Raw genomic sequence first — 24,390 nt, forward strand, 5'->3', positions numbered from 1 at the left:
TCTTGTATTACAGGCAGATTCTTTACCACCTGAGTCACCAGGGAAGCCCCCGTCAGTCATGGGCTTGATGCCAATCACAATAAATGAAATTTGCTTATGTGACACCTGAGGGCAATTTGCACTCTTAGCCCTGAGTAGCTGTCCCTAAGTTTCCACATCTGTACAGTGAAGACACTGAGATGGTTATGTGAGTTACTTTATAACTGTAGAACTTCTGTCAGCAAGTCCTTAATGTTTTAAAAGGGCTGTCTGCCATCACAGCTTGGGACTGACCCAGTACCGTGAGCTCAGCCCGTGGTCAGGCTTGCAGTCAGGTATGTGAGGCCTCTTGAGCAGGTGGTGATAGGAGTATGCTCCTGGGTTTGTCTGTCTTGCTTCTTACCAGAGACACTTGAAAACGATTTACATTCAGCCATGGTATATTAAGGAGAACATTTTCCTTTTTCTTAGGGTCAGATCCAACTATTTTGACACCAAGCCTGACATTCCTCTCTGTAAAATATAGGTCAAGTGTTGTCACCCCAAGTTCCAAGAGACGTTCCTTTAATGAGGAGGTTGACTAGACCTGATGCATTCTTGTCTTACAGGGATGTTGGTGGTAGTGGTGTGTTGTATTAGGACCTGACCTACATTTCAGTTTTGGCCTAATTAGTAGGAAAAGGGGTTGTATCTAGCTTTTAACCTTGCCTCCTAACTCTGAAACTCCCCTGCATAGCCAGATTAAACACTGACTCGGGCCAGCCTGTGTGCTGGGCGATGCTGCTTTCCCTGGACGCCCTGGAAATTCCACAGGGAAAGCAAATGGCAAAAGAGAAGAGCGGAGCCTTGTTTGATTGTGTCTACTGCACGTGTGTTTGCATGAGCCACAGTACCTTGGGTCTTGTTTTTCTCATCTGGTTCAAGACTCAGGGAGCACAGTTCGGTTCAGTCACTCAGTTGTGTCCGACTCTTCGCGACCCATGGACTGCAGCTCTCCAGGCTTCCCTGTCCATCACCAACTCCCGGAGCTTGCTCAAACTCATGCCCATCAAGTTGGTGATTCCATCCAACCATCTCATCCTCTGTCATCCCCTTCCCATCCTGCCCTCAATCTTTCCCAGGATCAGGGTCTTTTCCAATGAGTCAGTTCTTCCCATCAGGTGGCCAAAGTATTGGAGTTTCAGCTTCAGCATCAGTCCTTCCAATGAATATTCAGGACTGATTTCCTTTAGGATTGACTGGTTTGATCTCCTTGCAGTCCAAGGGACTCTCTTGGGAGCACAGATGCCAAGAATTCCCTTTAATCTAAAGAAACTGGTTCTTATCTCACAGAAAGAAAGTTCTAGACCATCCCAGAATTTTTTTCACTTTGCCCCCAAACAGGACACATTTTCTGGCCCTCACTTCTGGTCTGAAAGAGTTCTGTCCAGAGAGTAAGGCTGCCGGGACCCTGGTGCGTCCTTGAGGGGGCGGGGGCTGCAGCCGGGGCACTCTGGAGCTGGCTATGGCCCCGCAGCTATTGGGGGGAACAGGCAGCCATCCCTGGGCATGGGGGGGCTGGGTCTGAAGGCCCTGTCTTTTCAGTTAGCCACCTCTATGGATTTGGCCTGGTGGATGCAGACGCCCTGGTCGTGGAGGCCAAGAAATGGATGGCGGTGCCCCCGCAGCACACCTGTGTTGCCATCACTGACAAGAGGCCCAGGTGAGCTCAGCTCCTGCACATGCACTGGGCCCTGTTGGCGGACGTTTGGGGGTTGGGGGGATGGGGGTAGATGTTCACATGTGCATTCCTGTGCTTGTCGATGGGGACACTGTGTGTGTGTGTGTGTGTGTGTGTGTGTGTGTGTACTCGTGTGTGTGTACTTGTGTGTATGCTTGGGTGCATACGCGTGTGTGCATGTATGTGCACACACTTGTGGTGTGTCTGCATATGTGTCTGCCTTTTTTCCTGTGGATTATGAGACAGATAGAGGAATCGCTTCTCACTCCAGGACTGTTTCGAGGCCTTTTGCTGTCAATGTTGTTCCCTCTTATCTGTTGCTCCCTCAGCCTGAGACCCTAACGAGGACTGGAAATTCTTAGCATGTATTTAGTGGAGCTCCCAGAGGAGGGCACTGCCCTGCCATCCAGGGTGACGGGCAGCAGTGGCACCTGCCCCAGGGCCCGGGGTGGCAGCCCCGCTGCTCCTCTGTTGCAGGCAGGGTCCGGTGTCTAGGGAACACCACAGTGTGTCGCTGTGTTTGGGCTCCGATGACTGGAAGGTTTAAGCGCTGGAGTTTAAGCTGCCTCAAGCCATGTTTCGCAGGGTCCTGGCTTCACCTTCCTGCCAAGGTTGAGCACTGCCCTTTGTGTAAGTTATTCTCAGTTGCATTTGTTCATTAAAATTTTTGTTTTAAAATTTTCAGCTGTCAAGTAATCAAAATGGCAAGAACCCTGTTCCATTAGTCTCAAATGTTTCTCCTGAATTCTACTGTTGCCACTGTCCCTTTTACCCTTTTTTAGAGTGTGTGTCTCTAGATCTTAAAATCTGATGAAGAATGGAAGAATGAGATGCATTCCTTTCTAGTATTTATAACCTTTGGAAAATGTGTTTTTTTAAAAAATGATGAGGTGATTGAAAGTGGTTCTTGCTTTGTCAACAAATACAGATCACTCTCTGATGTCGCCTTTTCCTTGAAGGCATCCACTTCTTATAATATGCCCTTTGGCGATAAAATTTTCAGAGAAGTACTTTTTGTTGATGCCTTGTGTGCAGTAGGAATTCAGAAAGTATTTGTTGTATGAATACCACAGTGGGAGCTTTGAAAAAATTACATTTCCCTCCTGATGCTGATGGTAAAGACTGACTGCCAGCTCATCCCTCCAGGCCTGACCAGCTGGTCGGCCAGCAGATAGGTCTCACTCTTGACCCTGGAAGGCATTGCTTTCTCTGGGCCTTAGACTGTCCGATTCAGAAGAAAGTAGAAGGTTCCCTGAGCCTGAGGAGGCCTGTTGCGTTCTTCTGCATGGTTGGTTGGGAGATGCCTGGCTCACAGGTCCTCAGGCTCCAGGTTACGTGACGCCTGCCTGGGGCCGCGTCCGGGCTGCAGCCCTTCCCTCCCGCTGGCCTCCCCGTCGGGTGGCTCCTGAATGAAGCATTCTTCTCCTGCCAGAAATAGTTTTAAGATGGGAGAGTGGTGCCTTGGTGGCGCAGGGTTGTTTTTATTTTTATTTTATTTTGTTTTTTAAGTGCTAGTCCATGGAGTCTAGACAGCACGGGTGGAGGGGCGCAGCCGTCACACACAGTGTGACATTGTTTCTGTCCTTTGAGGAGAGAATGGCCACATACTCCAGCAGACAGGAGAATCACACGTCTGTCTCAAAGGGAAAATCGTCTTTGCATTCAGTAGCCTTAGCCTTGCAGGACTAGTCAGCCAACCAGCTGTCCCACACCACAGACTCAGCTGCAGGTTCGGTTGTCCCCAGGGACATGAGGGCCAGCACACGAACACACGGGCCACCAGCCGGGTGCTCCGCATGGAATCACATGCCTGCTTTGGCCTGTGGTCACAGCCTGCCTGCCTGGGTCACTTGAGCTAGGGCGCTCGGCACCCCCAGTGCTCATGGCCGGTTCCCTTCGTCAGGTTCTTGTGTAGCTTTAACTAAGCTGCTCAGATGGTTTGGCTTAAAGATGAAAAGGAAGTCTTCCCACACACCTGCTTCTCCTCCCCTGCCTCTCCTTGCTCCCTCTCCACGGATGCTTCTTGGTCCAGGGGTCCCCTAGGATGGCTGTTCATTCTCTCAGCCTCTTTCTGGTTTCTCCTTCTCATGGTGGAATCCAGGAATGCTGTGAGTGTCCTAGACCCAGCTTTAGTGCTTCCCGTGGAGAGCAGAGAGAGAGAGAGAGGAGAGAAGAGAGAGACAGAGAGAAAAGGAGAGGGAGACAGGGAGGGAGAGAGAGACAGGGAGAGAGAGACAGCGAGGGGGAAGAGGGGGCCTCCTTGGGCATCTTGTGCAGACCTTTGTACCCATATGGAAATCATTTCCTTGCCCTCCCTCCTGAGTGGAAAGACAAGTCCACCCCAGTGTGAACTTCAGAGAACCGTGTTCACTGGGATTAAGTGCAGGCGTCCTGGCAAGTCTGCTGTGATGTCAGTGAGGTTGTGTAGGGTTGTGGTCCAGAGGCTTGGGTGTCCCTGGTCACGTGCAGGGCAGGAGTGAAGAGTACCAACACCTCTCCACCCTTGTCCACCCCTCAGTCCTCCCTGGGGTATGTCCTGTCCAGGGAGACGGTTCCCCTGACAGTGAGCAGAGGAGTCCTGGGACTGCCCTTTCTGCAGATCCAGCCTATGCTCGGACATGGGTGTCATGCCCCCTGTGCCCTGGAGGACTGCTTAGGCCCCGCTGGTGTCCCTCTGCTGGCGGGCTCTCTCCAGCTCCACCCCGGACCTGAGTCAGGCTCGGGCCAGAGGGACAGAGGGCCAGCAGCGCAGCAGAGAGGTGGTGATGGGGGCAGGGGGCAGGCTGCCGTCAGGGACTGTTGGGGGAGCTGTCAGTCATTCTCTGCAGAAAGGCCATGCTGACCCCCTTGTCTGGACGCTATGCATCCAGGGTCTGGCAGTGGGGGCGGGGTGGGGGGGCGGCAGCCTGTGTCTGTCGTCATCCCTGAAGTTCATGGAGTAGGCCATGGAGCCACCAGGAGAGGCCAGGAGAGAGGTGCCCTTGGGAGTGGGCTGGTGAGGAAGGAGAGGGGCCAGGCCTCCCCTGCTCCCCAGGGGCCAGCCCTCCCCTCACCCTTCAAGGGCCAGCCCTTTCCCCACTCCTGTTCCCAAACACTGATCTCCAGATCTCCCTGGGCCACCTGATTATAGCCTTCACCTACCCCCACCCCAGAGCAGCCCCCCGGCACCCACAGAACAGGCATAAGGGCCAAGCATGACTGGGCGGCTGTCAGCGAGTATGGAGTCTTGGCCCAGCAGGAGGGCAAGTCCCTTGACCTCACTGGGCACATTCATGCTTGAGAATGACTTGTATAGGCCATACAGGTGACACCGTGGAAACACAAGTGGAGGCCCAGCCTCTGTTGTAATGTGCAGGTACACGAGGATGGCATTCTTGACTGGTCTTGGGTACAAATGGTTTAAACCTCCTTAGAAGTTTCTGTCAATTAATGGAAAGTAAATAGGGTCATGACCAGTGTCATCTGCCTGTGCAAAATTATTTTAAAGTCTAGGGGTGTCAGACAGAAAAGGGTGAAATGACACTTTTATAACCTTTCTAAAAGTGAAAATCAACCTTAGTATAATTCCCATGAATGAAAAAGAGTCCCTTTTTAGAATTTTAAGAACCTTATCTGACCCATAGGATTTTCTAGCTAGCATGTCCCTACATCTTTAAAGACCCAGCTACAGCTGGACAGTTGATGACATCTGTGCCTCCCAACTCCATCCTGAAGGACAGCCAGACTCTTCTAAAGCAAGAGGAACTGATCTGCTCGTCTTTGGTTTCAGCAGGTTTGGAAGGTTACCATCCAGATAGTGTGTAGGTTAGTGTGGCTTGTCTTTTATTAAAGAACTCAGCCACCATGCAAAGATACCTCAAAACTAAAAGCTTTGACTCAGGGTTATCTCCAAAGCAGAACATCTATTTCTAGATGTTCAAGAATTAACTGAGCATTAACCACATGCTGTTTACTCTTCTGGCATCTCGTTAAACCAGACCACATGTGATGGTCTTTTTATAACAGCTCTGCTTATAAATATGTAGTGGGTCGATGGGTGATGATTATCAGGTGCTTACTGTGTGCCAGGCTTTGTTCTAAGCACTGTGTGGATGGATTCACTCATTCAAAACCCCCAACACAGGTGTGAGGTTTGGAAATTATTATTATTTTTTTTTAATTTGGCTGCACTGAGTCCTCATTGCTGTGCAGGCTTTTATCTAGTTGTGGTTCACGGGCTTCTCATTGCAGTGGCTTCTCTCATTGCAGAACATGGGCTCCAGAGCACAGGCTCCTTAGTTGTGGTGCATGGGGTTAATTGCTCCACAGCTTGTGGAATCTTCCCAGATCAGTGTTGAACCCATGCGCCCTGCAGTAGAAGCACGGAGTCTTAACCAATGGAATGCCAGGGAAGTCCAGTGCTCCCTGCTTCTGAGATGAGTATTGGAACTTGGATGATACAGTTGTCCTCATTGTTCTAGGAAGTCACCATAGTTGTGTTCTAGGAAATCACCATAGACACTGGAGAGATACAGGCGAGGTTCCCAGGGGTTCTGAAACACTCTGGGCCAGGATGCAGGTCTGGGCTTGAAACTAAGCTAGAGGGGTCTTCCAGGTGGGAGTGCAAAGTGAGGCAGACCTGGGAGATGTTACAGGTTAAGTTCCAGGTCACTGCCATAAAACAAGTCACGTGAACTTTTTGGTTTCCTGATGCATACAGAAGTTACATTTCCAATATACTGTAGTCTGTTGTGTACAAAAGCACTGTGTCTAAGAGGACAATGTACCTACCTTAGTAAGAAGTACTTTACTGCTAAAAAGAAAAAAAAAAAAGACTTTTACTGCTAAAAAAGAAAAAGACTCACCATCATCTGAGCCTTCAGTGAGTCATAATCTTTTTACAACAATACATCAGACATCACCAGAACTTTATTAAATGTATGAAAACTTCAAAGTTCATTGAAGAGTTTGAAATATTATGACAATTGCCAAAATGTGACAGAGATACATGAAGTGACCAAATGCTTTTGGAAAAGTGTTGCCGACAGACTTGGCTGCTGCGGGGTTACCACAGACAATTTGTAAAGCACAGCAGTGGAGGGAGGTCCCTGTGCTGACTGCCATGGCCTCCCAGCTTGAGCACAGCGGAGGGGCCAGGGGGCACCCCTGCTGCTGCCCGGCTTCTCCTGCTTTTCCCCAACACTTGGTTTACTCGAAAACAGTTCTGCCTCTGGTTCTGAACATCACTTGGACGCCCTAAGATTATAAGCACCGTGACTAGGTGAGTGCCTTGAATTTAGTAAATTGGGAACTTGTCTCGACAGATATACGAGCAATTAGATGGTGTCCCATACCAGAAAAAGCTGACTGCAAGATCTAGGAAGTGATTATGAGCCTTCGGGCTCGTCGCCCTTCCCCACCTTCCCTGAGCAGGGAGCTGCTGAGGGGTGTAGGATGAAGGAACACCTGGAGGGTCCAGCATTGAGTCTGGCACAGTTCAGCAGGAAGGGATACATCTCTGTTCCCAGAGCCCTTTTCCAGGAGGGCAGCCCCCACAGCTTGAATATCACTGGGTCTGAAGGGACCTCTTAAGTCCTCAGGCTCCCTGCGGTCCTGGAGAGATGACTTTGTGCACAGATGACAGTTTCAGAGTTTAGTAGCAGAAGAATGTTCTCAGTTATCTTGGGAGTTTTATGATCTCTCTAGATCAGCTTTTGTGATTAACGTGCAGCTTACCTGCGTTTGTGTTTCTGTGCATGATTTAACTGAAACTCCGCAGCTTCTGTGCTCAGCCTGGCCAGTCTGTGTGCCCTCAGAGAGGGCTGGCATCTGGAGCCCCTGAGAGGCTCTGCCAACCTCAGTGAGGACACCACGTTCCCTAAAATGCACTTTCCTCTTGGGGCATCAGCTGCAAGGCCAGGCTGGAGAGGCAGCTGTGGGGGGTGTGGGGGTCTTCACTCCTGTTCCTGTATCCTGAGGTCAGACCCCTCACCACTGGTAGTGGGGTTTCCTGGGTGGGATGCATTTCTAGAGCAGGGTGATTGCTCCCCATTCCAGCTGGCAGATGGTTGGGGGTGGGAGCTTGGTTGTGACTTTGTGTTTGTTTCACCCCCGTCTTGCTTTTCAGCTGAGGAGAGTATAGGGTTGCTTTGTGAGTCTTCACAGGGGAGTGTCCACCACCCCCTTCCCCAGCACCCACATTGCCTCCTCAATGCAGGAGGCGGGAATAGTTTACCTGGAGATGAGTGAATGCCCGTGGGGCTGGGCAGGGCTGCTGACCACTAAACACTGACAGTAAAACATGGGAGAAGCACTGGGAGAAGTAAGCATCTCTTAGTCAGTTTATGACGTATACAAGTCATGTTTTCAAATATTTAGAGAGCCTCTGGGGAAACTGCATCACTGTTTATAAGTGTTTTGATTGTTTTTTATGACTCAGGCCCTGTCGAGCCAAGCGATTTAATTCCGGAGACACTGAGCCCACACGGGAGCTCCCTCTGGGGGAAGCCCCCTCCCCAGAGGGAAGTCAGGCATAGTGGAAACAGCGCTCCCCGCGGTAAACTGAGTGTTGGCCCAGCGTTGCAGAGTTGTTCCTGCGCTGCTGGGCAGAGGGTGGCCTTTCTTAAGCTCACAGGCCGTCAGGGTGGGCTGTGCAGGTGAAGCATCGGCTGGTGGCCTGGCTCGGCTCTGCAGCAGTGTCAGGCGAAGGCTTGTCTGCTCCGTCTGGGGAGTGGGTGAGAAAACCCTGGAGGACCTGAGCCCTGAGGGATCGGGGTATGGTGCCTATGCCCAGAATCCACCCCAGATGGTAAACTCCCCTGGGTTTGTTCAGAGAACAAACTTCCTTTATGGGGTGGAGGAGGGAGGGCCAGCCTTCCAGCAGGAATGTCCAGAGCAGACTTCCCGTCCAGCCTCCATGAAGAGTCCTCTGGGCCAGTCACCATGGCCTCCACCAGTGACCCCAGGTCCCTTGTCCCTCTCCTACTTCCTGGCTTCTTGAATGTGACTGTGGGTCCATGGAGACATCTGTGTAGGACAGGGTGGCTCAGGTAGACGCAGGGGACTCAGAGCCTCACAGGTGTTCATGTGTCCCAGCTCTGCCCCTCCACAGCTCTGTGACCTCTCTGGGTTAAATGGGTCAGTCCTTGTCAGTATTCAGACCAGGGGCCAGTGCCCGGCATGTAGTCAGCTCAGGAAGTGTTTGCTGTTGTTAGCATTCAGCATCATGACCTGTATCTTCAAGGCCAGTCTTCGAGACAGAGCAGTGGGGTTTTAAAGCCTCTCATACCCCAGGCTGCTCAGGAGACTAGCCCCCACACTGAGGGTATGGAATTCTGGGTGTGCAGGCTGAGTCTGCACAGGAAGATACTCTTTAAGTCTCTGTGAGCTAATCCCAGAATGATCAACCCTTTTAGGGCAGGTGATGTGACTCTGACAGGCGTGTCTAAGAGGGGGACACAAGGGGCTTTGGCTGGGAGGCCTGTCCTATCCCCTGGTGCACAACTTAGGGGTTTGGAGCCCCACACTAAGCCCTCCCCGCACCCCTGGCAGGAGCATCCCGGTGGTGCAGACGCTGTGGACCAGTGCCCTGACCACTGCCTGCGCCGACCACACAGACCAGCATGTGGGCTTCCTGGAGCACGTGGTGGCCCGCGTCTCCATCTCCCACCCGCGCCGTGGGGACCTGCAGATCCACCTGACATCCCCCTCTGGGACCAGGTCTCAGCTGCTGGCGAAGAGGTGAGTCCAGGTGGGCAGGGGTTGGGGGGCTAGGGGATGGGGTCCAGAGGGGGTGGCTGGGCGAGGGGTAGGTAGGGGCTGAGTGCAGCTCAGTGTCACAGGGCTCTGCAAGGCACCAGCATGTAGGGGGCTCTGGAGACACACACACACAGCCCCCCAAACCTGAGAAATAGCCTCCTGCAGCCTAGCCTTCAGACCCATCCAGAACCTTTTCCACTTTTGGCTGTGGGCAGTGATAGAGGCTTTGGCTGTTTGGTGGAGAGATGCTTGCCCCTGCTGGGCTCCCCCTCATAGCACAAGGGTGACAGTGGTGTCTCCCCTCTGGAGGGGGCCCGGGCCACCTTCTGCACTTGGGGACCAGTGTGGGCACAAGCATTTGAGGATGCCAGCTGGCAAGCTGCAGCTTTGTGCTATTTTGCAACCAGAGTTGTTGTTAGAACTTTTAGAGGTTTCCTTTAAAAATCCACAAGTCTAGTCTTCTTGAGAAATTGGAAGCTGTCCAGTAGCAGGCTTGCATTCCGTGGGCAGCCACTCACTAGAGCACCCAGGGCCTGTCCCTGCACCAGCTGAGGCCGGGCGGGGCTGCTCATCTCCCGGCCATTGCCTGGCCCTCTTGAGGTCACCTCTCGGGCATGGACTGTGGGACCCAGAGACTGGAGCTTGCAGCCTGCTCCTCCATGGGCCAGCAGGCCCAGGGGGCTGCCACTGCTCCTTGGCTCTGGAGGTGTCCTTAGGTTCCTGCATCTCAGCTGGCAGAGTTACGAGGACTAGATGTGATGACCCAATGGAAGTGCTGGCTCAGACTCTGTGCTCCTCCCCTCCTGACTCCCACTCCTTGCTCAGGCCCAGGGTGGGAGCCCTGGGATGAGAGGGCTATGAACCTGGGCTCACCTGGTTCCTAGCTGCCCATGCCTTGGGTCATGCTGAGCCCAGGCCGTCATCTGAGTCTTGGGAGTTGGGTCTTTCCAGGGCAGGCTGTGGGATTACAGCAGGGGTCTCTGTTTCAGGATCCAGTCAGTTTTTGACCTCTCAGCTAAGATCAAGTGTGGGATCGATCACCTTCTACTTTATTTTTGATCTTGCTTAATTCAGCGGCTTTTCCAGGTTTCTAGGTTTCTTTTTGCTTCAAGTAAGCAGATGTCTTCAGTCCCTCAGTCCCAGAAAGAGTTTGTCTTTATTCTACATTCATCGGGTGTCATATGTGAAGATCAGCCCTGACCTTGGTGGTTTCTTAGAAGAAAGTATCAGTTTACCCCTCCCCACACTGTTTGTGTAGAGCTTGCTCCCTTTGTAAACATTTCTGAACGGTGGAGGTTTAGAGAATCCCCAACTGGGAATTGAGTCTGACATTACATGAAACATCTGAGTTTCTGATGAACAGTAAAGGGCCCCTACACAGTAGAGGTAGAGATAGACAGGTTGTGAAGGAAGAGTGAGGTGAGGAGCCTGGAAACCTTTCTTCTCTGGGTCTGAGGGCTGGAGATAGAGGGCGCCCGTGAGCTGCTCCCTGTTTCTGCCTGAAGCAAGCTTGAGAAAGTGGACCCAGGCCGGAGGTCCAGCAGGAAGGCCCGACGGGGTCGTGCACCTCTGGGGACCTGGAGGGGTGAGGCCAGTGCTCAAGGGTGTCTCCTCTCCCCACATGCACCTGTAGGGACTCGGGAGTGAGAACAGTGCTCGGGGTGTCTCCTCTCCTCACGTGCACCTGTGAGGATCTGGAGGTGGGGACAGTGCTCAGAGGTATCTCCTCTCTTCATGTGCACCTGAGGGGACCTCCTAAGCCCTGGGGCCCAAGCGAGGGTATGTTCTCCACGGGGCTGGGCAGTGGTTCACGTTCCTCATTCCTATCTTCCGGAGAACAATGCTGCTCTCAGACAAAGTGAGCGTTTCCTTCACTCCACAAGTTGGCATTCGGAAGGGCCTTCTCCATAACACCCTTGCGGCTTTGCAGGAAGGAATGGTGTGGCCCCACTGCCATCAGTTTCCAGTGTCCAGGAACTGGGGTCACAGCTCTGTGGAACCCTCCTGGGGTGGAGCATAGGGGTGCTTGTTGGTGATAGAGAGAACCCAGGACAGGAGAGGGCGTTTCAGCCCTGCCAGTCACTGGAGGGGGCCTTGCAGCAGATCCTTGGGCCTGGAGTCGTGTGAGAGCTAGGGTGGGGGAGGAGCCCACCACTGGTGGAGCCCCATCTCATGCTGGGCGCCACCAGTGCCACTTGGCTGCCTTCCTCAGTGAGCGCTTGGGGACCTGCCAAGGTTGAGGGTGCAGGCACCTTGCAGCGTGGTGCTGCACAGCCAGGGTCCACCCACCCTCCCTTCTGGGCCCCTCTGGACTGACCCCACCACTCTGATTGCAGATTGCTGGATCATTCCAACGAAGGCTTTACAAACTGGGAGTTCATGACTGTGCACTGCTGGGGAGAGAAGGCCGAGGGGGAATGGACACTGGAAATCCAAGACATGCCGTCCCAGGTCCGCAACCGGGAGAAGCAAGGTCAGTGGCTCCTGGGATGGTCCCAGCACCTCCTGTGTTTCAGCCCTGTGGTTAACCCTAGACTTGACTCAACCACAGTACCTCAACCACTCTTTGCTTTCTCTTTGAGGTAAAGTTTACATCATATAAATTTCACTGCTTTAATCGTTTTTTAAGTGTATAGTTTAATGGCTTTCGGTACATTCACGGTATTGTGCAGCCATCACACCATCTAATTCCAGAACTTGGTCATCATCCCAGTGGGGAGTCCCTACATGTTCAACAGTCACCCCTCTCCCCACCCCTCGCAACCCTAGCAGCTCCTAACCTATGTTCTATTTCTGGACTTGCCACTTTTGGACATTTCATATAAAGGGAATCACAGTGTTTGTGACCTTTTCTCACTGGCTTCTTCTGTGTAGCATCATGTTTCAGGGTTCATCAGTATCATAGCCAGTGTCAACACTTCATCCCTTATTACGACTAACTACTCTCCCATTGTATTGATGGACTGCATTTTGCTTATTCATTCATCACTTGATGGACAACTGGGGTTTTTTTCTCTCTTCATAACTACTAATATTATGAATATCCATGTACAAGTTTTTGTGTGGACATGTGTTTTTAGTTCTCTGGGCCATGTACCCAGGAGTGGGATTACTGGGCCATGTGGTAAATCTGTATTTAACTTTTTGAGGAATTGCTGGGAAATTTGACAGTGGTCAGACAGTTCCTGTCATCAAGATAGGAGGATTTTAAGTTCCCTACCAGCACTCTCTTTTGTTATAACCATCCTAGTGGATGAAAAGTGGTGTCTCACTGTGGTTTTGATTTGCATTTCCCTAATGATTAGTGATGTAGTGCATGTTTTCATGTGCTTATTGGCCACTTTATCCCTTCTTTGGGGAAATGTCTGTTCAAGTCATTTGTCCACCTTTAAACTGGCTTGTTTGTCTTCTGTCATCAAGTTAGAGGATATTTTGGACACTAGACCCTTACCAAACAATGCAATTTGCAAACCTTTTCCCCCAGTATGTGGGTTGTTTACTTTATTAATAGTGCCCTTTGATGCAGCCATTTTTTGATTTGAGGAAATTCAATTTATTTTTTCTAGTTTTGCTTCAGTTTTAACATCATGTTGAAACCATTGCCTAACCTGAGGTAACGAAGCTTGAAAACTGTTTTCTTCCAGGAGTTTTATAGTTTTAGCTCCTTGATTTAGAACTTGGGTCTGGTTTTAATCACTTTTTGTGATTATAGTGTGAGGTGAGAGTCCAAGTTCCTTCTTTTGTGTATGGAGGTCCTGTTGTCCCAGCACCAGTTTTTGGAAAGACTGTCCTTCCCCAGAGCAGTGTAAACACCTGCTTTCTAGCTCTGGACTTGTCTGACCTGCTGGGCTTGGGGAACGGGGACACCCCCTACAGTGTCTAGAGCGTCTGCCCAACCCTGCAGTGGCCCCTGGGGCGGGTTCATGTGTGTGAGCTCCACCTGTAGAGACACCACTCTTGAGGTGGCCTTTGTGGGAACAGGGTGTCCAGTGAGTGTCGACAAGCCTCACGCCCTGCTCCCCGTGCAGGGCAGGAAGAGGCTCCCAGTCTCGGCTGTCCGGGTGGAGCCAGCGTTGGTTCCGTTGGCTCTCTGCACATAGAGGGGCCGGGAGGGGAAGAGTGAGGGCCAGGTCCTGAACCATGCAGGTCAGCATGGTGGGGCCCCAGACAGTGACCTAGGACGACCAGGGGTTCCCCCGATGCTGACCCCAAAGCCCAGGAGAAACTCGGGCCTATGAGCCACCTCGAGAATGTGGTCAGTGCTGGGCATGCCATTCCCTCACTGGTCATCAGGTCAGGGTGGCCTCTGGGCACCAGGTCTCCATTGGCCTCAGGGCCAGGAATACAGCAGCAACACAGAGCCACCACCCTCAGAAAATGTGGCCAGTCCTTCCTCTGCCATGATCCCTAGAACCAGTGAGTGGGGCACCAGACTGCGGATCAGTACTGTGCATTTCAGTACCCTCCATTCTCTTCATCTTAATTGCTTAAGAAAGAAAACAACCAATTCACTTCAGGGGTGCGCTGGATGACAGCACTCCATGAGTGGGACCAGACCCGGGGCTGATTGAGTAACTGAGTCCTTGAATGACTCCCTCCCTCCAACAGTGCTCGCCTCCTGTCATTCTCAGCCTGGTTTGTGTCGTGTTTTAAAACTTTTTTTCTTTCACCTGAGGAGGAGATTGTTTACCTTCTTAGTTCCTCACTCCCTCGGCAGGCCAGGTTAGGAGTTCAATGGAGTACAAACCCCGCTCACAGCTGGGTTGCCTCTGCCCTTGGCATTTCAGTTGATCCCTGTTCAGCACACCCTTATCAGTCCTGACCCAGAGGTTTCCTTTATTATCCCTCTGGCCAGTCTTCACCTATCTGGCTTTAGGATGTTTGTGGTTGGGTTTTTTGCTTTTAAGTGTTGCAATTAGGAGATAAAAATCAAATGAAATAACAAAGGCTAACAGGTGCCTGGAACCTGGAGCTTCACTGTGCACCAGGGTCAGGGCTCCTCCCTTCTCCCTGGCCTGAGGCTCCAGGGGGCACTTGACTTCTGAGACCTCACTGTGACCCACGGGTGTGGACGTGGCCCTATATTTTTTTAACTCACCAGAGCTCTTGAAACACAATAGGCACTTAGAATAGATGGTTATCAATCTTAAAGAGTTTTTCTATATACTCTCTGCCTGGCTTCAGTATCATTAATTAATCCATTCTTAACAAATCTACAATTTTTTTTTTGATTGCCTTTCTGTTTATTTCTTTTTTTTTTTCTTTTCTTTTCTTTTTTTTATTAGTTAGAGGCTAAGTACTTCACATTTCAGTGGGTTTTGTCATACAGTGATATGAATCAGCCATGGATTTACACGTATTCCCCATCCCGATCCCCGCTCCCACCTCCCTCTCCACCCGATTTCTCTGGGTCTTCCCAGTGCACCAGGCCGGAGCACTTGTCTCATGCATCCCACCTGGGCTGGTGATCTGTTTCACCATAGATAGTATACATGCTGTTCTTTTGAAATATCCCACCCTCACATTCTCCCACAGAGTTCAAAAGTCTGTTCTGTATTTCTGTGTCTCTTTTTCTGTTTTGCATATAGGGTGATCGCTACCATCTTTCTAAATTCCATATATATGTGTTAGTATTCTGTAATGTTCTTTATCTTTCTGGCTTACTTCACTCTGTATAAGGGGCTCCAGCTTCATCCATCTCATTAGGACTGGTTCAAATGAATTCTTTTTAATGGCTGAGTAATATTCCATGGTGTATATGTACCACAGCTTCCTTATCCATTCATCTGCTGATGGGCATCTAGGTTGCTTCCATGTCCTGGCTATTATAAACAGTGCTGCGCTGAACATTGGGGTGCACGTGTCTCTTTCAGATCTGGTTTCCTCGGTGTGTATGCCCAGAAGTGGGATTGCTGGGTCATATGGCAGTTCTATTTCCAGTTTTTTAAGAAATCTCCACACTGTTTTCCATAGCGGCTGTACTAGTTTGCATTCCCACCAACAGTGTAAGAGGGTTCCCTTTTCTCCACACCCTCTCCAGCATTTATTGCTTGTAGACTTTTGGATAGCAGCCATCCTGACTGGCGTGTAATGGTACCTCATTGTGGTTTTGATTTGCATTTCTCTAATAATGAGTGATGTTGAGCATCTTTTCATGTGTTTGTTAGCCATCTGTATGTCTTCTTTGGAGAAATGTCTGTTGAGTTCTTTGGCCCATTTTTTGATTGGGTCATTTATTTTTCTGGGATTGAGCTGCAGGAGTTGCTTGTATATTTTTGAGATTAATCCTTTGTCTGTTTCTTCATTTGCTATTATTTTCTCCCAATCTGAGGGCTGTCTTTTCACCTTACTTATAGTTTCCTTTGTAGTGCAAAAGCTTTTAAGTTTCATTAGGTCCCATTTGTTTAGTTTTGCTTTTATTTCCAATATTCTGGGAGGTGGGTCATAGAGGATCTTGCTGTGCAAATCTACAATTTTAACACACTCCCAGCAAATATCACCTTGAAACTAAGGGATGGAGAGTTGCTTGACTGAATGATCATGAAGTTTTCTGAAAGAGTAGACTAGGGAAAAATATTCTGAAAGAATTAAATGCAGAAGTTTAAACATATTTTCAAACTATAACAATTAAAAAGCTGTGGCACTCGCTATTAGATAAAGACAAATCAAAACTACACTGAGGTATCACCTCACACCAGTCAGGATGGCCGTCATCAAAAAATCGACAATAAATGCTGGAGAGGAGGTAGAAAGAAGAGAACCCTCCTGCACAGTTGGTGGGAATGTGAATTGATACAACCACTATGAAGAACAGTATGAAGATTTCTTAGGAAACTAGGAATAAAACTACCATATAATGGAGCAATCCCACTACTGGGCATACACCCTAAGAAAATCATAATCAAAAAAGACATGTATACTCCAGTGTTCATTGCAGCATTATTTACAATAGCTAGAACATGGAAGTAATCTACATGTCTATCGACAGATGGATGGATAAATTAGCTGTGGTACATATACACAGTGAAATATTACTCAGCCATAAAAAGGAATGCCTTTGAGTCAGTTCTAATGAGGTAGATGAACCTTGAGCCTGTTAAACAGAGTGAAGATAAACAAATATCATATATTAATGCGTATGTGTGGAATCTAAAAGGTACTGATGAACCTGTTTGCAGGCCAGCAATAGAGATGCAGACAGAGAGCAGACTTGTGGACACGAGAGAGGAAGGAGTGGGAGGGACAAACTGAGAGAGTAGGATTGAAGCATATACACTACCGTATGTAAAACAGATAGCCAGTGGGAAGCTGCTGTATGTAGCATAGGGAGCTCAGCTCGGTGCTCTGTGATGACCTAGAGGGGTGGGAGGTGGGAGGGCACTTCAGGAGGGAGGGGACATGGGGACACTTATGACTGATTCATGTTGCTGTATGGCAGAGGCCAACACAGTATTGTAAAGCAGTTATCCTCCAATTAAAAATAAAATTTTTAAAAAACTGTGGCATTGGTGCCAAAATAGACAGATGAGGCAAGGGGACCACAGCCAGGCCATGTATAGACACTGAGTGCAGTGTTTCTAACTGGTGGCGCAAAAACAAAGTGTTGGATAAAAACTATTGACTATTGGTGCACCATTTGGAAAGGAAATCATTATCTTGGTGGATTTAGACACATACAAGTAGAAACTTCTGTTTGGCAAAAAATACCATAATATTAAAATTAGAAAAATATTTGCAAAATATTTTGGACAAACTCGAGTCATTCACAGATGGCCTTTTTCACTTGTCTGTAGCCCAAGGACTGCACACTGTTTCTGTGAGGGGCTTTCTGGTCTCTGTGCCAGCAACTCAGTTCTGCCATTGGAGTGCAAAAACAGGTGCAGGAAATACACTAATGAAGACCATACTTGTCCTAACAACTTTACAGAAACAGGAGGTGGGATATACCGCCTTCCTTGTTCTTTTTTCTCAGGATGCTTTGGTAGTTCTGGGTCTTCTCCAGTTCCATATAAATTTTAGGATTATTTGTTCTAGCTCTGTGAAAAATATCATGGGTAATTTGATAGGAATCGCATTAAACTTGTAGATTGCTTTGGGTAGCATGGCCATTTTAACGTTGTTAATTCTTCCAATCCAAGAGCATGGGATAGCTTTCCATTTCTTTGCATCATCTTCCATTTCCTTTATTAATGTTTATAGTTCTCAGTGTGTAATTCCTTCACCTTCTTAATCAGGTTTAGTCCCAAGTATTTTATTTTATTTTTCAATGTGATTTTGAAAGGGGTTGTTTTATTTTTACATTTCCTTTCAATATTTCATTGTTAGTGTAAAGAAATGCAACCTATTTCTGTATGCTAACACTGCATTCTGCTACCTCACTGAACCCATTTATCAGTTCTGATAGTTCTTGGGTTTACTAAACTGAACCTTCAGGGTTTTCTATAGATAGTTCCATATCATCTGCATGTAATGGCAGATTTACCTCTTTATGTCAAGGACTTGCTGTAAGAATAAGCATACTTTAAGGGGGGGGTGCATTCAATTACAACCAGGACTCAGACCATACAAACTGCTCTGCCTACCCACCCGCACCCCAACTCCTTGTTATTCCAGTAGCCAGCCCCTCTGAACAGAGCTTTGACTCTGCCCCAAGGGTCAGACTTCACAATCAGGAGTTCTTATTTCATTAGTTCATTTCTTTACTTTTCCACTTGGAGGAGTAAAAGTCTAATCACCATTGGTTTAATTGCTTATTTAATAAATCAAACTATATTTATTTTTAATTAATCTTGCTCATCAGTAAACAGTCATCATTTGAGTTCTCAATATGCTAACAATTAATTTTTCCAAGGGAGATAATTAAACAGTATTTGGTATTAAAAAATTCCGATACACAGGCAGGAAGACACCTTCTTCATCTCTAACATCTCAACTCCCATGGTTAGATGACTGCAGACAGACAATATTAATATATAATATTAGTGTTTTATATATTAATATAACCTTAATATTAATATATAAATAATCACTAAGAAGTCTAGAAATCTCACAGATTGCTAAGAAAGACGCAAAGCTTCCCATTAGAAAAATAGGCAGAGAGCTTAAAAAAGCAATTCATAAGAAAAGTGACAACTGTTATGCCCGATGTCCGAATCCCCGAGCGGGAAGAGAGAGAAGGCTTCCAAGACAATGCAACTCGCAAAAAGGGAAGTTTATTACTGTCTCGAGCCAGGGCCTTCTGCCACCAACATCACAATGGTGCAGGGTCAGAAAGCGCCGAGCTCAAGCTTGTTACACAAATTTATGAGATATGCAAAAGCGGTTAGTAACTGGCTTAAGCGGATTGGTTACATGTTTGCAAAGCAATTCTATCCGTACAGACTTTCGCGGGCTTTTCAGCTCTCCCTTTGTTCTTACTGGGCGCATATTGATTGGCTGGCTCCAGGTTACTTGATGGGGGTAGGGAATCTTACCATTTCGGGGGAAGCTAAAACTTAGGTCCAGGCCGCCCGTCATGGTATTAACCCTGGCAGCCTCACATTCCCCCCTGTCTTCTTGTTCCTGTAGAGGAATCTTTCTCTTCATCCTGGGCTACCATCTGATATTGCTGCCTCAATACCATAATCTGAATGGTATTTAGACGTTCTCTAATAAATGACATTAGCCGGTTTAAAATACAAGGGCCAAATGTAAGTGTTAATAATAGCACTATAAGCGGGCCCAGGAGGGTGGAAACTAAGGTGGTCAGCCAGGGGGAGCGTTGAAACCAAGACTCAAACCATCCCTGTTGGGCCTCCCATTCCCTCTTTCGTTGCGCCAGCCCTTCTCTTACTTTTGCCATAGATTCTCTTACCACTCCTGTATGGTCTGCATAGAAACAACATTCTTCTCCCAGAGCCGCGCAGACCCCACCCTGTTGGAGAAAAATCAAGTCTAATCCTCTCCTATTCTGCAAGACCACCTCAGACAAGGAAGTCAGAGACTTCTCTAAGTGGCTGATTGATTCTTCTATGCGAGTTATATCTTCATCTATGGCGGCTCGTAGGGAGGAAAACCCTTGGCCTTGCAGAGATAGTGAAGCTATTCCTGTCCCTGCTCCTGCCAGCCCAAGACTGAACAAGGCTGCCATGGTGATCACACTGATTGGCTCTCTCTTTTGTCTTAGCAATTCTCGGTCCCAATGTGAGTACATAACCTCTTCAGAGTGGTATAAGATTTTTGGCATTACAGCAACCAGGACACAGAATTCTTGACTCTGGTTAAAAACCTTCACATTTAAACATGGGGTTAGCCCAGTATGTGAACAAATCCACCAGCCCCCAACCTCTGGCACAATCCAATTTTTGCCATATAAGCGTAGGTTACTAATAGTCCGGGCACAGAGGGAAGTTTTATCACGTGGCACTGTGCCCAAACAGAGTCCCTGTCCCCAAACTTCATTCATTGTGAGGCCAACCTTGCGTTCTTCCCATCGGCATGGGGGTGGGTCCTGGCCTGAAGATAAGTGGTAAGAGACATTGAGGCCTATGGCCTCATAGAAGGGGGGGTGAAGATTATAACAAAGCCAACAGGACTGGGTTGCATTAGGGTTGGTATGGTTTATGACCGTAAAGGCTGCATTCACTAAGGCCCATAGGGGGTCCTGAATTGCTGAGCTAATGGTAACAGCCAGAGGGCCAGGGGTTTCTGTCAGTTTGCCTCTGAGGCTCGGGGTAGAAGAGATGTTAAATGTTCCTGGCAAGCTTGGTCTGAAGGGGGTTGGCTTGGGGGTCGCCTTGTGCCCCTGTAATGCTTTGACCAGATTGAGACCTAAACTATGTACCTGCACCGGCTCAATAATCTGTTTAATGATTAAAAGCTCGCCTGGGTAGGGGCCGGGCCAATTTACGTGAAGCTGAAAACCCCAAGTCAGTCCTGAGGTCCAGCGGTTTTCTTTTTTCGCCCGTTCCTGGTTAAATCGTACTCGTACCTGAGGCCCCTGGTGTCTACGGTCCTTGAAGGTGAAGCTAACTAGATCTCTGTTTCCGACATCCCACCTCTGGGGTCCATCACAAGAGGTCACACAACTCCAGCTCCTGCAATAATAGCTTTCTATGCCACCACAGGTTTTCCAGTTATTTTTTACATAGCCCGGGCAAGCCCAAAACCCCAACCTATGGTTTTTTATCCCATCTCTATAGTACTTATCATAGAGACCATCCTGCTTTGCGAAGAGGCTTGAGAGGTCGAAGTTCAGGTCTGGCCACCAGGTGTTTGGAGGGTGGATTCCTGAGGTCTCATTGAGCAGCTCATGAGTTTGCCTGTCGTTGAGTTTCCATGTGATCTTAGCAGGTTGATGGGGGTTATGACTGGTCGCTCCTGGGTCGATGAGAGCTGCTATCAGCAGGAGAATTAGGAGGCCTCCCAGCGGACGAGTTTCAGTTTCAAAGGATTTGACGGGTGAGGACTCGCCTTCCATTCTGCTCGCGCTTTTTCCTGTTCTTCCGATGTAGCTTGCCGCACGTGATTGCAGTGAACCCAGGGTCCAATCCCGTCGACCTTGACAGCGGTAGGAGTGGTAAGGAGAACAACATAAGGGCCTTTCCATCTAGGTTCTAATACTTTAGATTGGTGTCGTTTTACCCAAACCCAATCACCTGGGCCAATATTATGTGAGGGGAGGGCCCTCTTGTTTTGGCCCTCATGCATCTCTCGAATCAATTTCCAAACATGGTTATGCACCTTACTTAATGCTATCAGAGTTTGCTGGAATTGTCCCAAAGTAGGGGGTGGCAGACATTTTCCTTCGAAAATAGGATACACAGGAGGGGGTCTTCCATACAGAATCTCAAAAGGAGTAAGATTCAGCTTATAAGGGGTGTTACATGCCCGAAAGAGTGCAAAGGGGAGGAGGGTCACCCAGTCCCCGCCAGTCTCTATTGCCAACTTTGTCAAAGTTTCTTTTAGGGTCCGATTCATTCTCTCAACCTGTCCTGAGCTCTGGGGATTATATTCGCAATGTAACTTCCATTTCGTCCCCAGAGCTTGGGCCAGCCCTTGTACAATCTGGCTCACAAAGGCAGGTCCATTATCAGAGCCCATAGTCACTGGCAGCCCATACCTAGGCACTATCTCCTCTAAGATCTTTTTAGCAACCACTATTGCTGTCTCTCCCTTAGTGGGGAAAGCTTCTACCCACCCCGAGAAGGTATCTACCAGTACCAACAGATAGCGGTACCCATACTTGCCTGGCCTTACCTCGGTGAAATCTATCTCCCAATGTTGCCCTGGCTTCTCCCCTCGGTACCTCGTTCCCGAGTGCTGCTTCTTCTCTGCCCTCATCAGCTGGCACGCTTCGCAGGCTTGAATTATCTCTCGTACAGTTGCATTTTGTCGAGGGAACCTCAGGCAGGCCATCTGGAGAAGTGTTAGGGTCTTTTTTTCTCCCAAGTGCGTAGTTGTGTGCAGGTGTTCACACAGGTGACGACCCAGGGTGGCAGGCAAGATCAGGTTGTTGTTTTGGTCTCGGTACCATCCATCTTGGTCATCTTTCTGGAGGGTGGTATCCTTGTTGATCCAGGCGAGATCAGGGAGGGAATATTCGGGAACTGGTGGCAAGGTCCCCATACCAGGGGGTGGAAGGCCCACGGCTAATATGGGGGCGGCATAGTCCCGGCTAGCCGCTTCTTGAGCGGCCGCATCAGCAGCACGATTGCCTCGCGCCTTAGGGTCTTCTCCCTTCTGGTGACCGGGGACATGTACTATAGCTACTGCCCGGGGTAGTTGGACAGCTTCCAAGAGCCTGCGAATCTCAGGCAGATTTTTGACCTCTTTTCCCTCAGCTGTCCGAAATCCCCTTTCTTGGTATATGGGACCTTGAATATGGGCAGTGCTGAAAGCATATCGGCTGCCAGTAAAAATGGTGACTTTCTTCCCTTTGGCTTGCTCCAGAGCCTGTATTAGGGCAATCAATTCTGCTTTTTGTGCAGAAGTGTTTGGGGGTAGTGTCTCAGCCCATATCGTCCGCCCTGAATCATCAACTATGGCGGCTCCCGCCTTCCTTTGCCCATCTTTTACATAACTGCTCCCATCGGTGAACCATACTAGCTCACTGTTGCTTAGGGGTACATCAGTTAAGTCTTTTCGTGCCGCCAGGGCCTCAGCCAGTATCTCACTGCAATCATGGAGAGGGCTGTCCTTCTCTGGGTTGGGTAGGAGCGTGGCCGGATTTAGGGAGCAAGGGGTCTGAAAACGCACCCGTGGGGCATCGAGCAGCAAGGCCTGGTAGTGTGTCAAGCGGACATTGGAGATCCACTTACCCGGCGGCTGCTTTAAAACCCCTTCCACTGCGTGGGGGGTGTAAACCGAGAGTTGCTGTCCATACGTCAACTTGTCAGCGTCGTGGACGAGGAGGGCTGTAGCTGCAATGATGCGAAGGCAAGGGGGCCACCCAGCGGCCACCGGGTCTAATCGCTTCGAAAGGTATGCTACCGGCCGCTTCCATGGTCCCCATTGTTGAGTCAAGACCCCCTTTCCTATTCCTTGCTTTTCATCTACAAACAGCTGGAATGACTTATTTGGGTTAGGCAGGGCAAGAGCTGGGGCTTCTAGTAGGGCCCGTCTGAGTGTCTGGAAAGCCTGTTTCATTGGCTCAGTCCAAGTCCACTTTGGGGTCTCTTTACTTCCCTCATATAAGGGCCGGGCCTTCTCAGCAAACCCCATAATCCACAGTCTGCAATATCCAACAGTCCCCAGAAACTCTCTCACCTGGCGAGGGTTTTTGGGCTCTGGTATCTGCAATATTGTTTCTTTCATGGCCTGGGTTAGCCACCTTTGCCCCTGCCTGATCTTATACCCCAAATAGGTGACCTCTTGCCGGGCTATTTGTGCCTTCTTTGCGCTAGCGCGATACCCCAAGATGCCTAGGGTCTGTAATAGGTCCCCAGTGGCATGGCTGCAAGCTTCCTCTGTGGTTCCAGCCAACATAAGGTCATCTACATATTGTAGCAGAATGACCTCTGGGTGGCAAGCCCGATATTCGTAGAGGTCCTCACTCAGAGCCTCATTAAACAAGGTAGGGGAGTTCTTGAACCCCTGTGGGAGGCGGGTCCAAGTTAATTGTACTACCGGTTGGCCTTCCCCCTCAGTCCACTCAAAGACAAATATCTCCTGGCTCTGGACTGCCAGGGGTAGGCTGAAAAAGGCATCCTTCAAGTCCAGCACAGTGTACCAAGTGTACTCAGGCAGTAAACTGCTCAGGAGAGTATACGGGTTAGGGACAGTTGGGTGTATGTCACTCACCCGTTTGTTGACTTCTCGCAGGTCTTGGACAGGTCTGTAATCTGTCCCCCCTGGCTTCTTCACCGGCAGTAAGGGGGTGTTCCAAGGGGAGTGGCATCGCCTGAGAATTCCGGCCTCCATGAGCAGTCGAATGTGGGGAGTGACCCCCCGCCGAGCTTCTTGGCTCATAGGGTACTGTCTCACCCTCACAGGAATTGCCTCGGCCTTTAGCTCGATGACGACCGGATGTCTCTGTTTAGCTAGTCCCATTCCTGCTGTTTCTGCCCAGGCCAATGGATATTTATGGACCCACGGTTGTACATCTAGTGCTATGGTCTCTGAGGGCTTAGGCGCAAAAAGTCTGTATTCATCCCTTAAGGCTAGGGACAAGACATGTATTGGTTGTCCAAGTCCATCCGTGACTGACATTCCCCCGGGGTCAAAATGGATCTGAGCATTAACTTTAGTCAACAAGTCTCTTCCAAGTAGAGGGGCTGGGCATTCTGGTATCACCAAAAACGAATGGGACACCTGGTGGGTCCCCAGATTTACTTTCCGTTCTGTGGTCCAACAATATCTTTTTGTCCCCATGGCTCCTTGCACTAAGCTGGCTCTCTTAGACATTGGTCCCAGTTTTTTTATTTAAAACAGAGTGTTGGGCGCCAGTATCTACCATGAAGCCAACGGGTTTCCCC

At 49.3% G+C, this 24,390-nt stretch overlaps 1 protein-coding gene across 1 annotated transcript in view; it reads left to right on the top strand.

Moving 5' to 3' along the window:
- PCSK6 (proprotein convertase subtilisin/kexin type 6) overlaps positions 1-24,390 on the top strand; it is a 177,031-nt gene that overhangs the window by 116,377 nt on the left and 36,264 nt on the right. The window contains exons 11-13 of the mRNA XM_061158890.1: positions 1,564-1,681; positions 9,230-9,418; positions 11,773-11,909. Coding sequence (XP_061014873.1) covers positions 1,564-1,681; positions 9,230-9,418; positions 11,773-11,909 — 444 coding nt within the window. The remainder of the gene's footprint in view (positions 1-1,563; positions 1,682-9,229; positions 9,419-11,772; positions 11,910-24,390) is intronic.

The sequence above is a fragment of the Dama dama genome, chromosome 13 (assembly GCF_033118175.1).
Source record: "Dama dama isolate Ldn47 chromosome 13, ASM3311817v1, whole genome shotgun sequence".
Taxonomy (NCBI): Eukaryota; Metazoa; Chordata; class Mammalia; order Artiodactyla; family Cervidae; genus Dama; species Dama dama.